At 37.2% G+C, this 18,300-nt stretch overlaps 1 protein-coding gene across 1 annotated transcript in view; it reads left to right on the top strand.

Annotated features, from left to right (window-relative positions):
• Positions 1-18,300, top strand: part of LOC149277627 (inactive heparanase-2) — a 95,555-nt gene that overhangs the window by 64,100 nt on the left and 13,155 nt on the right. Inside the window, exons 7-10 of the mRNA XM_089502675.1 lie at positions 4,131-4,224; positions 5,877-5,983; positions 10,213-10,327; positions 17,280-17,425. Of these exons, the coding sequence (XP_089358801.1) occupies positions 4,131-4,224; positions 5,877-5,983; positions 10,213-10,327; positions 17,280-17,425 (462 nt within the window). The remainder of the gene's footprint in view (positions 1-4,130; positions 4,225-5,876; positions 5,984-10,212; positions 10,328-17,279; positions 17,426-18,300) is intronic.

The raw sequence follows: 18,300 nt of genomic DNA on the forward strand, positions 1-18,300 counted from the left end.
AAAACAACATAAACTATAAACACTTTCTAGTGCATTTTATGTTAGATTTAATACTGTAGTTCTATGACAGTGTATAGGGATCTATGAGAACGTTTGTAAAGCTTCCATGGTTAACAGTAATAATTCATAGATTTATTTGATTATTTATTTGATAAATAAACAAAATTATAAACCACACATAAGATGGTTTATGTAGGTAATATCGGGTTTTTTAACATTTCTTTTTAAACAGTTATTTAAATTGTGATTAATTAGAAATTTATTTTAATTTGCATAATTTGAATAGTTAATTGGTGACTTTACCTTTCTTGAATAGTTTAGATTATTTACTGGCTAAGGATTCCTTAATAACAATTATGATATTTAGTTATATTTACTTTAATAATATGTATAGCAATAATAATATCACTCTGTTACATCAATGCATGTAATCAATGACTTATTTTATGGCAATAATGAGAAGGTAGTTGTATAAGATTACTGTGAATTGTAATTAGTGAGTTGGAATCGTGTATTTGAAAGATAATTAGAGATTTGCTAATTGTTTAATTAAAACAGATTTATTAATCTTTTAATAGAGGTTAATTAGTAATTTACATTTTATTAATATCAGTGATATCAGCAATTACTGGTTTCTTTACTAGTGATGAATTACAGACTTAGAACTTGTGCTAATCATGACTTAGTGTTTTACTTTAATAGTAGTCAGTCTCAATATTTGGATAAGTAAAATAGTGTAGGATTAGTTATACCAATTATATAGTGGTTTAGAATTGATGCGTTTGAATAATAATTAGTTATTCTTGGGATTGCTTTAATTAGACTAATGATTAATCAGTAATTACTTGATTTGAATGGTAATTTACAGTTTGTTTAAAGAGTGTAATGCTAATGACATGAATACGCGCGCGCACACACGCATGTCCATCACCCAAAATCCACCGGTGGCTAAAAGGTCTCCATCTCAACTCCAGCTTTCATGAATCTCAGCCAGCAGTGTTTCAAATCTCGACCATTAATGACATCCCTTTTAAGATTTTTGGATGTTTTTTTCTATATTTTTTTTTTATTTTTTTTGTTTGCTGTCAGTATTTTTTTCTATAATAAGTAACTTGCTCGATTAAATTATTATGACGTTTAATTGAAGATTGTCACGGACCTGGCTGGACCTGGTGGTACAGCTCAGAGGTTGCATCTCTCATAGACTGCACACGGATCCGTAACCTGATCACAGGTCCTAACCTGCTACTCACCCCGGTCCCAGCTGCACGGCAAACATTACTCTTAAACGGTCTCCTTACCCAATTAAACATGGCTTATAGATAGGACCAGTACTTAGTATATCCACCAGAGGTATTACTTTACAAAGCATCTATTCATAAGCGTGCCTATACTCAGCCTGGCCACTGTCGCCAATGACTTCCTTCCATGCTCTATAGTAGGAATCTGTCTGGCTCCCCCTCCTTGCTTAGACTACTCAGTGAAAGAAATAGGGACAAAATAAATAGAGGGCCCAGGGTAAAAGAGCTTACATAGTTGATCGCACACACTTCTGCTCATTATGGTAGAACAGAGTTTCAGTATCTAGTGTTTTTAACAAAAATGGATAATTTTTCTTCCTAGTCTGGAGGAAGACTAAATGTGTGAAATAGAACCAAATTACACAAAAACCCTGTGCTGTCTTACTTTAATGGGAACCCGTACCAAATGAGAAATATAATCTGCAAAGAGCGAGAGAACCCTGTGATTTTAGATTTATTCCTCCGGGGCGAGTTGCAGGGGATACATAATCCAGACACCCCACCAGTAAGAATTATAAACAGATTTTTGTTTCATTGCCTAAAACCTCACAGGAGCTCAAGATTATGTCTTGAATTTCTATTTAAGTCAATTAATTTGTTCTAATCAGGCATGGTGCTCCTCAAAAACTCAGACTGTTTTAATAGCTGGAATATAATGAGCATGTTGAGGGGGTTAGAATATGTTAAATAAAAGGAGAAATTGGCAAGTAAAAACAGTGATTTTGCTTTAGGGAATTTCCTTTCCGTTCTGCCTCTGAGGAGGCCGGTTATACATTGAAACGTATTGTTCTGCATGGACCCCGTTCACATACAATGAAGTCATAGGTTACTTTAAGGGAAAAAATGGTGCAGAACACTACGTGTTGAAAGTTTACTGGCCAGCGCTACCCAGATATACGTCTTGAAACTGTTGGCGCTTGTGAACTGTCATATGTCATACATAAAACAACCGAGCTGTGCATTTGTAGACCTGATCTCTTCCGACTCCCCTACACAAGCGGCCGTATATGTTATAGTTTATGGAGACAAAATGAATGTATCGATTCAATGTGTGTTCTCGCTAGACAAGCTCCGCTTTTTTTAGGACTTAAACTTCCAAAATTTGATCTTTGCCATTAGCTTTCGGAATTGGTATTTTTTTTTTTTTTTTTGTCCACAAAATTCCCACGAAATTATAATTTCTTTCCTTTGTTCTTTGTAGATTTCATATTAGAGTAACAGTCCTAAACATGGCACAAATAATATATAATTTGTTCCTGGAAAAGATTAATATTTCAAGCTGGATATGATAGTTTCCTGAGTAGGATGATTACCTATATGTTATGAGGTCATTTCAGAATCAACATGTGTCTTTCATATGTAGTGTAAATATTAAGTAACATTTTTTGTACCTTTACAGAAGATCTATCGATGACTCTTCATGTCTGTTCCTTAAGTGACTTTCATTTTTCAAGGTTCAGAAATTTCATCAGCTGACTAAAGATAATGACTTTGTTTACTCAAGTATAATTGACACAAATTCAATAAAATGGCACACATTTTCTGAAAAGGCTGAAAAATATGGCGGCATTCACCTACCAAGGTTTCTTCATGCTGAGCCACACCACAATATCACATCAGATTTATTCTTTAATTTGACATTTTAAATTTGGGGTCTACTTTTCAATTAACAAAAGATGAACTTATAAAAATATAGTGTTCTCAAATTTCTCAAGAACTTTTCATCGCTTTTATTATTTTCTGCAATTAGAATTCCCAGCCGCATAAACCAATGTTTTTATTTGTAAATAAATTATCTTAAATAGTGAAAATTCAGTAAATTTGTATATAAAAAATAATATTTAAAATTATGTAATTTATTTATTTATTTATTTTTAATTTGTTTTATACAAACAGTTACAAAAAATACCACATTGGTATATATCAAGTCTGAAAAACCCAATTAATTATTATTATTAAGTAATTTATTTTTTTTTAATGTGCAAAACATTCCTTTTAGTTTGTGAAAACAAATATTATTTTTTAAGTTTTATTCTATTCTACCTAAAATATTGTGAATAATTATTGTGTTGCTTAGTGAAGTTATGCAGCCTTTCACTCTTAGACCTGGAATAAAACAAAATTGTGTGTGATACTTAAAAATGGCAGTTTTAAGTTTCGGTCCAGTTAAAATATTATTCCAGCTACTTGTGAGCAGCAACTGCAATTCTTATTAATAGTATAATTCAAAGCTTTTATTTTTATTTCATGCACGCCGACTCATATATTTATCTGACATTAGCCATTGGGAACCAATGTCACGTGGCTTCAAAATCTAGTCCATTTTTAAGAATGGAGAAAACAGATTATTCTTGGCTGTAGTTTTTGGTTAATAGGTGCCCCAGATGCATTTTATAACACAAAAGTACATTGCCGCTGACACTCACTTTTAGTTACAAAGGAAACACATTGAAGTTCTGAGGTTTTTCTGGAATATGATGTCTGCAAAAATATAACATGTGCAGTTGGAGAACTAAGATGTTAAAGGTGTTTTAGATGCCTTTGCACATTTGCTTCCAAAAATAAGTTTATTTAAATGTTAATTTAAATTTCGTTTTTTGTGTATAGAATTTTTTTAAATAATTTTGTTCTCTCCTTAAAAATGTAACGACTTAAAACGAAGGCTTTTTTTGTACATTTTCATTAACATCTGCATCTCTAATACAACCTAAACATAGAACAAAATAATTTATCATTGTTGTTTTCCATTTTTTATTTTTTTTTGCACATACTGATATTCAGAGGGTTGAAATTTATCTTAGCTTAAAAAAAATCTTTTCCATTTTTTAGTTACTATATTGATGGACGTGTGGGAAAAGTGATGGACTTCATGAAAACTCGGCTGCTGGATGCGCTTTCTGACCAAATTAGAAAAATTCAGAAAGTGAGTTTCTAATAGTGACATAAATTGTTATCGTTATTCATAATCAAATTAAGGCGTTATGCATTTAATACGTTTTAATACTTAAAATAGTTATACATATATAATTAGTGATTCCAGCATGGCACAAAAAGAAATATATAGTGTCAGCATTTCTGACAATTCATATATTCAAGGGGAATGATGAGACTAGAATAGACAGACTAAGACAAACCAATACATTAGGTAAAGGGCAGGGCCGGCCTTTGGGGTGTGCGACCTGTGCGACCGCACAGGGCGCCACACTCCAGGGGGCGCCGCCGCGGGGTCCGCCGCCAACGCCGCAGGGTCCGCTGCCGCCCCCTCTGCACCTAAATTAAAACATCGGTTTTTTTGTTGTTGTTTTTTTAACTTTTTTTAACATCCTCCATGTTAAATAAAGTTTTTTTAACTTAATTTAACATGGAGGATGTTAAATAAAGTTAAAACAAACAAAAAAATCCCAATGTTTTCATTTATGTCCCGGGCAGGGGCGCCGAGCGGTTGCTCGTGAAGTTCTCAGAGGGGGGGGGGGTTTGAAGGGGCCGAGGGGGGGGTAGTTTGAAGGGGCAGGGGGGGGTAGTTTGCAGGGGCAGAGGGGTGGGGGTAGTTCAAAGGGGCAGAGGGGGGGTAGTTTGAAGTGGCAGGGGGGGTAGTTTGAAGGGGCAGAGGGGTGGGGGTAGTTTGAAGGGGCAGAGGGGGGGGTAGTTTGAAGGGGCAGAGGGGGGGTAGCGAGGGGGGCACCAGAGGAGTAGTTCGCACAGGGCGCCAGAACGCCTAAGGCCGGCTCTGGTAAAGGGTGCCCTGCTGACGAGCACATATATATAAATATAAATATATAAATATATATAAATATAAATATATACATACACTGTATATGATAACATATTGGTTAAATATTTCTATAATACTGTTGGTTACCTGGAATGATTTGCATAGGGATAGATTGCGTGGGAACTTTTGATTTGTGTAAGTACGATGTTTCCAGTGTGAAAACGTTTGCCTTTACTCCAAGCGGTTTGCTTACTTATTTCTCATAAAATAATGATATTTATAACATGGCCTTTCTGACGTTACAGTGAGGAACAGATAAGATTAGGCTGGGACACAAATGCCAATAGGATTTGCTATCTTGTAACATTAAAACAATCTAGCTTATATTACCTAAAGTTTTATATTTTATATTTCATAGTTTTATATTATTTATATTTTTTTAAATTAGCTTAAAATGCTCACTCTCTCGTTTATCTTTTTCCCCACCTTCTAGCTTTTTTACTGTAACACCTCAAGCTTTCTGCAAGCCACCATGTTGCCGCATGCTCCAAATGTAGACAGATTTTCCTCCCTTCCTGCCCCTGTGCCATGGCTGTCTTGGGTCATGATAGATGTAGAGAGTAGGCAGACTGTTGTTTGAAGCACTATACTATTAATTCTATTAACTGCGAACCATGCTTAAGGACTCCAGTTTTACCATTAGGCTACCATGAATGTCTCTATCTCTATACACTGATCGCCATAAACTTCCTATTGCACAAATAACCATGTTAAAAGCTTACTAAATATACGGTATATATATTCTTTATTACTGCTGCTTTTGTACTAAAACTGCAACATACCCCTGTTTATCTTGTGAACAGGTGGTAAATATGTACAGCCCTGGAAAGAAGGTATGGCTTGGAGGGGTGGCAGCTCCATGGTCCAGAGGTACCAACAACCTGTCGGACACATACGCTGCAGGATTCCTGTGAGTAACAAATATATTTTCCATTTAACTTTTTATCTAGAACTTTTTAAGAAACAGATGGCTCTGGAGATAAGCTTCCATAATTCCTGAGAATGCACAGAAATATGTACATTTACCAATAACATGAGACTTTACCTATACATATATGTATGATGATTCATTTTACAGCTTGTATTTTATTTATTATTATTATTATTATTATTATTATTATTTTTATTATTATTTTTATTATTATTTATTGTTTTATATAACAGTCAGATTCTGCAGCACTATACAAAGGGTAGATGGGACATATCAATTAGTATATACAGTATCATACAGACACAAATTCTATTTTATTATGTTATTTGTGTATTTTATACTAAATTTACTTTACCTCTACCACTTCTGTTGGAAAGCGGCTCTACGTACCTACCTGAATTATAGTTAGAGTTCTCAACTGCATGAATTCAATATGTATTAAAAAAAAAACCCTGGCAATTTCCCTACAAGAAGGGCAGAGGTGGCATAATGCATATTTTAATTGGTAATGTATGTGTATATATGTAAAACTCATTGAATTATGCATTATACAGGGCTTACCCAAACTCTATTACAGCAGAAGCTCACTTGAGTTGAGTGGTGGTGAGTAACACTCATTTTAATAACATAATAGAAATCTTCACTGCAGCAGCCTTGACTCCCGTGCTCTGCCTCCCCAAAAACACATAACCCCCCCAATAAATACACGACAACCAAGGTTGGGTTAGAAAAGGCCACAGCCGATTTATTTTAATTCTAGCCATTGCCACGCAGACCTAAAACTGAAAGTAGGTGCGTTAACAGGACGATGACCAACACACTGAAACCAATAAATAACATAAATTAACATTAATAATTAACATGAATAATTAACATTAACCATTAACTGTAACAAAAATCACCCCAAGCGTACCAGGTTATCCAGGTACCACACAGGGAAGGACATACGGGGATGCCCAAACCCAGACCACCTGCCAGGAAACCTCCCACCACGAGTACCACCACATGCTCTCCCAGCACGGCCGTGACAAAAACACATTCCCCAGGAACACTCAACACAAAAAAGAGAGGGTGGTACAAACAACAAGAGGTAAGGTGACAACAAAATGGCGCCTAACCTAGTGGCACCCACCCCTTAAATAAACCTCCATTAACCCCTACCCTGCCTTATTCAAAAAATGCCGCCAAGGCCTAGCCCTCTCACCACCCAGTCAATGGCCCATTCTGACCCCCCGGGGGCTTCAATATTTTAAATATTTTTAATATCTTTAATATTTTACCCTTTTTTCTCCAAGCATGTCAAGTGCAATAATTTGGCAGAAAGTTCTATCAAACATCTGTGTGATAGCAGAGAATGCGCCATATTTGATCTTCGGACCTGGCGCAGTTTCACTGCGGAAACGTCTCCCTTTATGTCTCAGCAGCATCGCAGTTCACATGCAAAAGTCATTTGGATGCATATTGCAATTATTACACTTACCTTAATGCAAAATTTCTTTGTTTCAAATGTGGCTAATCAGGCCCTTTGAATCTGTTAAATCTTCAACAAACATAAAATCATTAACCCTACTGAACTATATAAGCGTTGGCGGCAAATGCATAGCTAACCATAAATATACGCTATAAATAATTTTCAGCATCTGGACTATTTTATAGAAACACAGCTGTTTATGTCTTTTCTAGTCCTGCATTTATATCATTATGCTTTGGTATTTATTAATGAGCTCATGTGCATTAAAATGTAAAGATATCAAAGGTATGGAGAGAGCACGTGCTTCGCGAGAATGGAGTTGAGAAGAAAGGGGTTGCCAGATTTACCTTTAACTAAGCCATGAAGCGTGAGATTTGGCATCGGTAATACTATAAAGTTACCGACTGAGAAGAGGATTAGAGGCGGTTCGGTTGAAAGTGGCTCTGACCCGATTTTCAGGTATTACACCCTAACTAAACCTAATGCTTACCAGGGGCCATACATCATCATGTTCTCAGCAGCTGCATGATTATTCCTCCCCGTTATGTTCTCTCTGTCCTGTTGTTAGGTTGCTGATTGTTCTTGATTGGTTTAGGCAGCCTTTGTAAAGGAATTAAGGAAAGTGATATAATATGCTAGTCTGGCCACCTTTAGCAAAAAAACTAAGCTTTCCTGATGGAAATGTTTAAACTAAATGTCTCCGAAGCGATTACACTAACTAAAAACAAGCGTTATAAGCCATTATGCCAAAAGCTCTGAAGGTTTCCTTTTTAAACAGTTTTCATAGGAGTTGCTTGAGAAGTGCTTTTGGGCAACAACAATTATTGGTGTTTATATTTCTCTGTAGATCACAGGTTCTGGAAACATTTATTAGAAGAAAATTATATAGAACACCTCAAATGCTTGTTTTTGGCTGTAAATTAATACCATGGGACATAATTTGAACATGTTTGCATTCGGGTGTTACATAAAGGCAGTCTGCCACCTAAACATTCCTCCAACAGTGTTTGCATACATTACCGGTAACGGGTTTCATGCTATCAGTAATGAATATATATAGATATATATATATAAACACACAACAATCAAAAGGTTAACACTTTTATGGAAAACAAGGCCATTTCTATCTGTATCATAATTGCAGAGGACTACACTAGACCTCTGAAGCAGCAGATCCTTTAAGTCCTGTAAGTTGCGAGGTGCGGCCTCCATGGATGCGTCCGGGTGCCATGTGTCCTCCAGGTAAGCGACGCACCCGGCCATCCATGTGATGTAAAAGAAAACATGATTCATCAGACCAGCCACCTTCTTCCATCGCTCCGCGGTCCAGTTCTTATCCTCACGTGCCCATTGTAGGCACTTTCGGCAGCGGACCAGGGTCAGCATGGGCACCCTGACTGGTCTGCGGCTACACAGCCCCATACACAACAAACTGCACTCCTCTGTGTGTTCTGAAACCTTTCTATCAGAAACAGCAATATGAGCTACAGCAGCTGGTCTGTTGGATTTGACCACACAGGCCAGCCATCGCCCCCCCCACGTGCATCAATGAGCCTTGGCCACCCATGACCCTGCCACCAGTTCACCGATTTTCCTTCTTTGGAGCACTTGTGATAGGTACTGACCACTGCAGACTGGGAACTCCCCATAAGAGCTGCAGTTTTGCAGATGCTCTTACCCAGTTGTCTAACCATCACAGTTTGGCCCTGTCAAAGTCGCTCCGATCCATTCGCTTGCCCATTTTTCCTGCTTCTAACACATGAAGTTTGAGGACGAAATGTTGACTTGCTGCCTTATATATCCCAATCACCTGTCAGTTCTCATAATGTTATGGCTGATCGGTGTATGTACATTGAAAACTCTTATTTTACTAAAGAATAAACAAAAATTCCCCTGAGCCACACACAATTCTCTGCTAAGACCTAAACACAATCTGTGGTTATGCATCACCTGAGCTCAAGTTCCCCATTGTTGTTCTAAATCAGAATTGTACTTTTCAGAAGAAAAGATCCCAACATTAATAGAAATCAGATTTCCCAATGGGGTTTAAGGCATGTTTTTTGTTAGGAATTCTTGATTAAGCCCCTAATGGATGAAACACGTCAGGTGTGCAGGTGACCGCTGCTGCTGATATTGAGTTGTGTTGACCACACTGCTGTCGTGTCCCGATTTTAATCATACTTGATTATGGGTCCAGCCTTCCAGACCCTTTCTAATAGTGGGTGAGGAGTGTCTACTAAACAGTACTGTACCAACTGTGGGGTTACCTCCCAATGTATTATATTAGGCTTTTCCCAGGACCAAGAAAGGTTATTCCTTTTAGTATGAATCAATGTCTGTTATGTGACACCTCCAGTGAAGATGCAGCATGATCTTGGCTTCTCTTTGACAATGTATCAATAAAATTCTTTAGTCTAATGTACTGCAGATTTCACTCTTCAAATATTGATTCTTCTTTATTGTATGTAGTATTAACTATTATTTCTCATTTGTATTGTAATAGCCAAAAATTTGTAGTGAAGTGTCCTGTACCACTAACCAAAGGTCAATATCACGCTTTGGATCATTTATCCAAATCAGAAGTGGTACGTCTGGTTAATGTATCTTTTTTCCACTGACATTTATGGCTAGGTGGAACACAAAACAGACAATTTCATTACCAAGCTTGTGATAGGATTTGAAAGTAATTACCCCTATTCTTCTATGATTAACAAAAATCTTTTACCTTTTTACTTAGGTGGCTGAACACCTTAGGAATGTCTGCTAATCAAGGAATTGATGTTGTTATACGGCATTCATTTTTTGATCACGGATCCGACCATCTGGTAGATCAAAACTTTAACCCACTGCCGGTAAGCTTGTAATAACTACACTAATTATTATTATTATTATTATCTTTTATTTAAATAGTACCAATAATTTATACAGCTCTTTCTACAATGTATATATATATATTTAAGGGGTATGAGATGACTAGATTTGACATGAATACAAAGTGATACATTAAGTAAATGTATCAAAAGCTTACACTCTATTAAGATTATTCCTAGTGTGTACTCTGATAAATAGTTTATAATTGTTTATATCAATACCAATTGCTTAATCTGCTTTTAAGTTAATGCCAACCTTGACTTTAAAGTCATCAGCTCACAAGATGGCTGGATTCAACTTGATGGAGCTCTAGGTTTTCGTTGTTTTAGCTCGAGCCCTGCCAAGCTTGTAACCTGCACTACTATATAAAGCACTCTGAGTCTTTGCTTGCGCCCCTTCTAAAAAATGAAATTTTGGCTCCACAATAGACAAAGCGTTTTGGGTATTCGGCGTAGAAAGCACTTTTCCGTGTGGCTTGTTTGAACTCTGCTTGAAATAGACTCGCTCCAGCTTGGTCTCTTTTAGTACTAATAGGAGACATTAGTTAGTGTCGGGCGTAACATGTTGAAAGCAGATGGAGAGTGTTACCTCTGAAAGGTTGGAAAAACACGAGACAAAATGTAATGCTTCATCCTGAAGAAACAAATCAGCAGCTGAGGCATATGAACTGTCACACAGAGAAACAGGGAGGCTGAGAATGTCAACAGATATTTTGCGGTGAGACCTGAGGTCAGAAAGTGAGAGCACTAAATAGTGTAAGCTTGTTCCCGTTTGCCTTTGATTTCTTTTTAAACACTGACACTTTGCAACATTATCCCTGATATACGAGGATCCACTAAGGCTTCTAGGCAACATAGAGCATCCTTCTTTACTTAAACCGTTGGTCAATGATCTTGTCCCCCGCATGATGCTTACATTGAATGAGTGTGCCGGATCTAAAGCCTATTCTAGCGCAAGTGTTTTCATAAAAAGTATGAAAATCATTTTATGTAGTGTGACCCTTTATAACGTTATCAAATGCACTAAAAAGTGTTGAAAATAGTTTGATCTCAAAAATATGAAACCTTTTCTTGACAGCGGCTAAAAACAGAGACCAGAACTGCTTCTACACGGTTTAGTGTAGTGTTTTCTTTATGTCTTCTTAATTGTTCTTAACATCCTTCAACTCTGATTGTGATCCAAACTCACAGTTATTTTATTTTACCATCTTGCACTATTGTTTGTAAAACATAGTTCTACTTCTTTTCCTTAATTATGTGAACATCAACATAACAAATTCTACTAATTTATCTCTTCGTTTACATTATTAAGCTCATTCCTCTTTTTCTTTAGTATTTTGAAAATATGCGTGTTAAATGTGACCCATAGTGACTTTACCACTCCAAAGAAACAGCAGTGAAGTGATTTATTTCTCATGTTCAAATCCCACTCATCTAAATGTAATCCCACTCCACTAAATGCATTTTAAGGAGAGCTCTAAAACCAGTTTCTTCCAATCTGGCAAGTGGCATCCCGTGGTGTAAAACAGTTATGGACAGGTGAAAATTGTTAAACAGTTTAAAAAGCCACAGAGACAGGAAAAAAAAGCAGCAACTCCAGATTTTGACCTGAATCTAGGTGTAACGGCTGCTATTTTCCCGTGGGAGCTATCAGGAAGATGAAAGCAGTCAAACATACCTGTGCTGGGTAGCTGTGATGCGAAACCTGAGCCGCTCATTCCTGCTCCTGATGAAGACTTTTCCACATGTGGCCTTTGTATAAAGTCAGCTGCTCGTTGAGAGACGTGGAACACGATCCGAACAATCAGTCACCAAGGTATCAAACAATTCGGTCGTCCACTCGGTGACATGTAAGACTCATCTGTCTATCTGGTTGCTTTTTATTGTGCGAAATAGAATGAAGATTGATGTTTGGAGTGGACAAAGCAATACAAACTTTTTAACCATATGTAGAATTTTTATAAATGAAATGAATTATTATAATTTATTTTCCACTTCTAAATTCTCAAGAATGAGCAGTTTCTGTTCAGCCATAAGGCTCAATGATGGCTGTGGTACCATTAATAGGCTTAGAAAAAATCTCTATAGAGCCGTGGAGTAGCATCCCTGTGCCGGATTACCAGCAACAGATCGCCCTATTGGATGATCAGCCTCATTGGTGGGCAACAGACCAAATGGCCGATTGGGGATTGCAGAGATAACAAGCCCACTGAGACTTTGGAGATTTAAGCTTCACTCTTCCTTTCTGATACACAACCTTCTGAAAAAGAAGATATGACATCATTTCCAGGCACTCAGCTATGAGGACACAAGGTGTGATGAAGAGCACCTGCTCCTCAATGTCACCCAATAGTGAGCCACGAGAACCGCCATCATTTTCCTGAGTTTAACCAGCCTACGGTGCGTCTATAAGCTAGAGGAGAACTACTATCTCTTTTATTTAAAATATTTCATCTTATATTTCCCATTTCCCATTGACCCAGTGTCTTCCATCACCGCTGCACATGATCTACTGGTGCACATCTTTTATTTTTATATATGCATATTTCTGCCAGTAAGGCAGAACTGTCTGTCTAGCAGCTCATAACATCCACTGAAACTTTAAAGACCCCCATACATACTGTTTACACTCACATATGCACGGCTTAGGCGGAATGCTTGCTTATAAAGTCTTTCAATTTGTAAATTTATCCACATGCTTAGTCTGTCTTGTTAAGAGAAGTCCTCTTAAAAAAAAAAGAGTAAAAGGCTTATTCTAGGAACTCCAACTGGGTCATATAAAGCTGGATTTGGTTCAATCAGTCTTTGCTGTTTGGAATTTTTTTCTATACTGTTAGAAAAAGTCAATGTATAAAAAAATACTAACGGCTGCACAACCCAGACAAAAGAGAGAAAGTTTAATGCTAAATCCGGCTGTTTGATGTATCAGTATTGTGTGAAGGGCTTTTCAAGCTTAAATAGTTTTGTCTTGGAAAAAATGGAGGGGGTGCAAGCTATAAAGGTTTGCGTCCTTCCATAAATTGGCTCTTAAATCTTTTCAACATCTCTTATCCTAAACCCATATGGGGCTTCACACTCTCAGGTCCTTTGACAACGAGTTCACAGCCATAAAAAATCTTGAAACATTAACTGTCCAACTGTGAATTTACAGGTACAGCTGCCTAAAAGGCTCGATGTGCATTAAAAGTCTTCCGTGTTTTACAAGCTTTGTACTGGAATGAAAACGCAGCCAACAATCTCACCGTTCTCATTCATCGCTGTTAGGATTGGAGAACTGCTTGGTTTAGTTCATCATTTTAACATTTTTCAAATATAAAGTAACCCCAAGAAGTATGATTTTATATATAATGAATTAATATATAACGGATTAATTAAACCCTCGGAGGGCTGAGGAAGGCAATTAAAAAATTATTATATTTGTTACATTTTAATTGTCAGGTGTTATGGAATTATGCTTTTTGTTAAAAATATAGGCAAGTGAACATACCTTTTGGTGAACAGAACAGGAGCTAACCATAATATTAGACAGCAGCCAATGTAAGACAAAACACACATGATTATAATTAGGAGGAGAGAGCAATTAATGTTCTTTGTTGTTCTTTAATTTATTAAATAAAGTCCCTTTTTCAAGTGTAAGATATTGATCTAGCGGGTACAAGGTGTGCTTGTGATATTGGCATAAACATTTGCTGATTGGAAATAGCATTAAGTATTGCTTACAATTTACAGACTTACTATAATTCTCAAATCCAATTAAGCCACCACTCCAAACCCCAATGGCTGGGTGTTTCCCAACCCAGTGGACAAAGAATTTCAAGATATTGAGAATGAAAGGGTTGGGAAATTAAAGGGAGCTGAACATTTCAATGTGTTGTTTCTTAAGCATTATGAAGACCAATCCCAGTGAGCATCTCATGCAATGAGGGTTTGCTGGACCTATATATTCCATAGTTCAAGCAGTAATGACTTATGTGGGTCCAACTTACCTCTTCTGCATGTGGAGCTCCCTCTAGTTGGTCCTCCCTAATACATTGTGAGGTTAGGGAGATCTAACCTTTAACAGCCCCTAGAACACACCTGGCCACAAGCCACTATTAATGCACAGAATCTGTATACTTTATTATCAAAATGTGGGGTTCTGGATCCAACATAAACACATAAAGGTTATAATTAGGCCTTCATTCATTGAAAATTAGTAGCTAAATCATGATATTATCATATTATGCAATACCTATGGATTTTTATCAAAAGGGCTGCGACTAAAAGAGCGGCTCATGATGACGAGCTCCCTAGTTGTTTTAGTATTCCATATTTTTCACCCCCCAAATAACAGATCCTATAACCAAGCTCTATCCTAACCAGATAACTTAATATAAATTATTAATAAACTGATAATAAATTATTAATAATGACTTTAATGAGCAAATTGCTGTCTAGTACGTAGTAAATAAGTTACGATGCTGTCTCTTTAACTTCTATATGTCCTATCTGAACATTGCATTTTGTTCTGACGTTTGCCTCCTGCTATATAATAGTCTACAGTTAATGTAACACAAAAAAGTCTGTATCCTAATGAGCATGTTCACAAGACAAAAAATAATCGCCAGCATATTAACACCAGGGAATAAGAGTTTAAGTTAATAAGCCCAAGGAAATCATGTGTTGAATTTCTACTAATGATTCACATTCTATTCATTTTGGCCAGCTGTTTAGCCTGCACTTGCTTGCAATAAAAAGAACAATCAGACACAGCTACTCATTAGGCACTAATTTGATCCAGCTTCCAAAGTTTGAATTGCTATTAATAACTTTACGACAACACTGTGCCTGTAGCCAGGGAGAGTCAGGAACTGCATCAAAGCAGCCCCTGGTTTACTACTTTCGACTGCTCTGATTTCGGGAGATGCTTTAGCCCAACGTGATAATGAACCGTCTAAAAAAGTGTAGGTGTTTCTTTTAAACTGTTACAACAAACTGAGGGTTTTTGCATGAAAAGTCCTACCGGAAGCAATTAGGGGCGGCTTTCTGTGATGGTGGGAAGCCAAATCATTGCTCCTATCATCCTCAGCCAGACTTAGCCAAATATGACACAGTCTCTTGTTTGGCGGCCAAAGGACAATCAATTTCCCAGCTGCAGCAGACATCATCATTATTTTCCTTTTAAATCACTTTTGGAACTGTAGAATGAAAGAAAGGTGACCAAACTGTGCGAGAGCCAACGTTCTGCTGTGGACAAACATCTCGGACTGAGCTACTTTGTAGCCAAACCTAACATAGCTTGAAGGAAAATAAAGCATTTATTTCTGATAGTCATACTGCTGGAACGCTAGCATTAGACTATGAGTTATTTAAAAGTTATTGTTACTCTATGTAAATAACACCTGCTGCTTGATAAGAGATATTTATCTCTACTGTCTTATCTGGCAGCATTAAAATCTTACATATAAGCATGATTGCACCCATCACACCAAACAGAGTTTCGTTATTTCTTTACTCAACATACAGGCCGTCGAGGTACATGGTAGTTTTAAGGCCATTACAAAATTTGCAAATTAGTAATGTGATCAGGATGGTTCATTATCACATTCAGATGGTGAAACAATGAAAGTAATACATGGAGGAAGATGGTTTTTGGGTGTTTGCGTCAAATGGCGATATCTATAGCTATATAAACTCATTTTACAGAGCTGAGACACTATATACATAATACCTCCCCAGTCAGAGACATTCTATACATATGTGGCTGATATATGTCCTGTGTAGCACTGGACTGGGGATGACTTGGAGGCCCTGACACTTTTAAGGTCAGTGGCTGACAAATGACGTTTGTGCGGTTGCCGGCTGGATTTGTGCTGCCGCATATTTTTTATGTCACGCAGCGAGCAGTCAGGCATATTCAGCTGGTGTAAGATGGTGACGAACTGTCGGCCATTGGCCCACCAATCATTGGCCTGGTTTGCTCGAGGGCCAGTCCAGGTCCGGTCCTGTGTCAGTTCTGTATTCCTATTATTCTTATTAGATAACGTTTTTGCCAAAGTGAATTTGGTGCTAGCATGAAAAAAATTGTCTTATTACCAAGTTACCATGTCGACCATTAGAATCAATGGACAATCAGCAGGAACATTCCATTCCGTTGGGTTTTCAAACGTAACAATTCAAACACTTTTTAAAATAATTGCTTAAAATCGGACTTGCTATTGGGCCAGCCAGGCAAATGGTGGGTTAGTGCCTAATGGGGCCTGTAATGTCATTGTGTATGTCATTTTATTGGCCGCTGGCCTTAAAGTGCCAGGCCAATTTTAATCCCAATCTGGCCCTGTTAATGTTGAGTTAATTACTAAAGGCAGATAAGGAAGAGGGACAGAGTTCTTATGAGAGTAGAGTCATGTTGTAGCTGAGTTCATGCAGGGTCAAAAACAATTTAAGGTCAATTGCCGGCAGCAGATGCATAATAATCTAAATACCAGAAGCTGGCAACAACATATCAGAAGGATAACAGATGATACAAACATTGAAGCTCTAGCACAAACACCTTTATTTCGAAACCGAGACCCATATCATGTATATCAAGATGCCTTTGATAAATCTGTCTGTACCTTTAAACACCTCCTTAAACAATGCCAAGTAAAGGTAGCAACAAACCATTTTTGTTGGTTTTCCACAGCTTTCTTTGCAAATTGTTTGTGTATGTTTTGCAATTATGTTACAGCTAGAAATGTCCTTGTTTTCTATGAAAACAGCTAAGTGACCCCAAACTTTACACTGTAGTATACATACCGATGGCTGCGCATGCATTAAAATCTCATGCCTATAGAATCAGATGAAGACACGGTGAAACCCAGCACAAGAAGCCCATTGAATGGCAGAAAACATTTTGCTTACTACCGATTATCTATTTAGGATTGTCTACTTAGTAACTCATTTTCTCTTACAGGATTACTGGATTTCACTTCTTTTTAAGAAACTTGTGGGTCCCAAAGTATTGGCAGTTCATGTAGCTGGTATACAAAGGAAGCCGCGTCCTGGGAAAGTAATACGAGACAAACTCAGGATCTACGCCCATTGTACCAGTTACCATAAGTAAGTTACCATGGAAGCTACAGAAGTACATATTAAATGTAAAATATATCTAAAACATGCTGTATCACTCTACATATCATCAATAGAATGAAAACAGAACGGTTATTGAATATTATTACGTACATTATATACAGAGTTCAGTGACGGTGTGCTTTACAACACTCCATGCTTGGCATTGAGCATAGCGATCGTAATCTCTGTATCAGTTCATCCCAAAGGACATGGTTGGATGAGTTTGGTGAGGAAGAACTTGACCGGCCGCACAGAGCCCTGACCTCAACCCCATCAAACACCTTTGGGATGAACTGGAATGGAGACTGCAAGCCAGACCTTCTCAGAAGAGTGGAAGCTGTTGTAGCTGCAAAGGGGGGACCAACTTTATATAAATGTATATGTATTTAGAATGCAATATGATAAAAGTCCCTGCTGGTGTAATGGTCAGGAGTCCCAATACTTTATATATTCATACACACTACTGTATATGACCAAAAGTATGTAGACATCCTTTCTAATTATTGAGTATACAGAGAAGACTCCTGGTGCATATATATTCAAAAATAATACACAAAAGCTAGGTAAGGCAGCTTCTGTGTCATTGCAGCCTTTTGTAATAAAAAGTTAACGCTAATATGTATAAAACCTTTCGTTTTCAAGTGCAAAACATGGAAATTATATGCAACATACAAAAGACAGACATATATTCATATTGATAGAGATACCAAAATACTACTACTACAAATAATAATAATAATAATAATAATATAAATCTGTTACACTGTGCTTACAATACAGAGGATTTGGACTAAACTATAAAAATGTGGGTAAAGTGAAAAGTTTTTTTTTCTCCAAAGTTTTAACCACTAAACATTGAACAC

This window comes from Sceloporus occidentalis, unplaced genomic scaffold (assembly GCF_023333645.1).
Source record: "Sceloporus occidentalis isolate IW3139 unplaced genomic scaffold, rSceOcc1.0.p SCAF_208, whole genome shotgun sequence".
In the NCBI taxonomy this organism is placed as follows: Eukaryota; Metazoa; Chordata; class Lepidosauria; order Squamata; family Phrynosomatidae; genus Sceloporus; species Sceloporus occidentalis.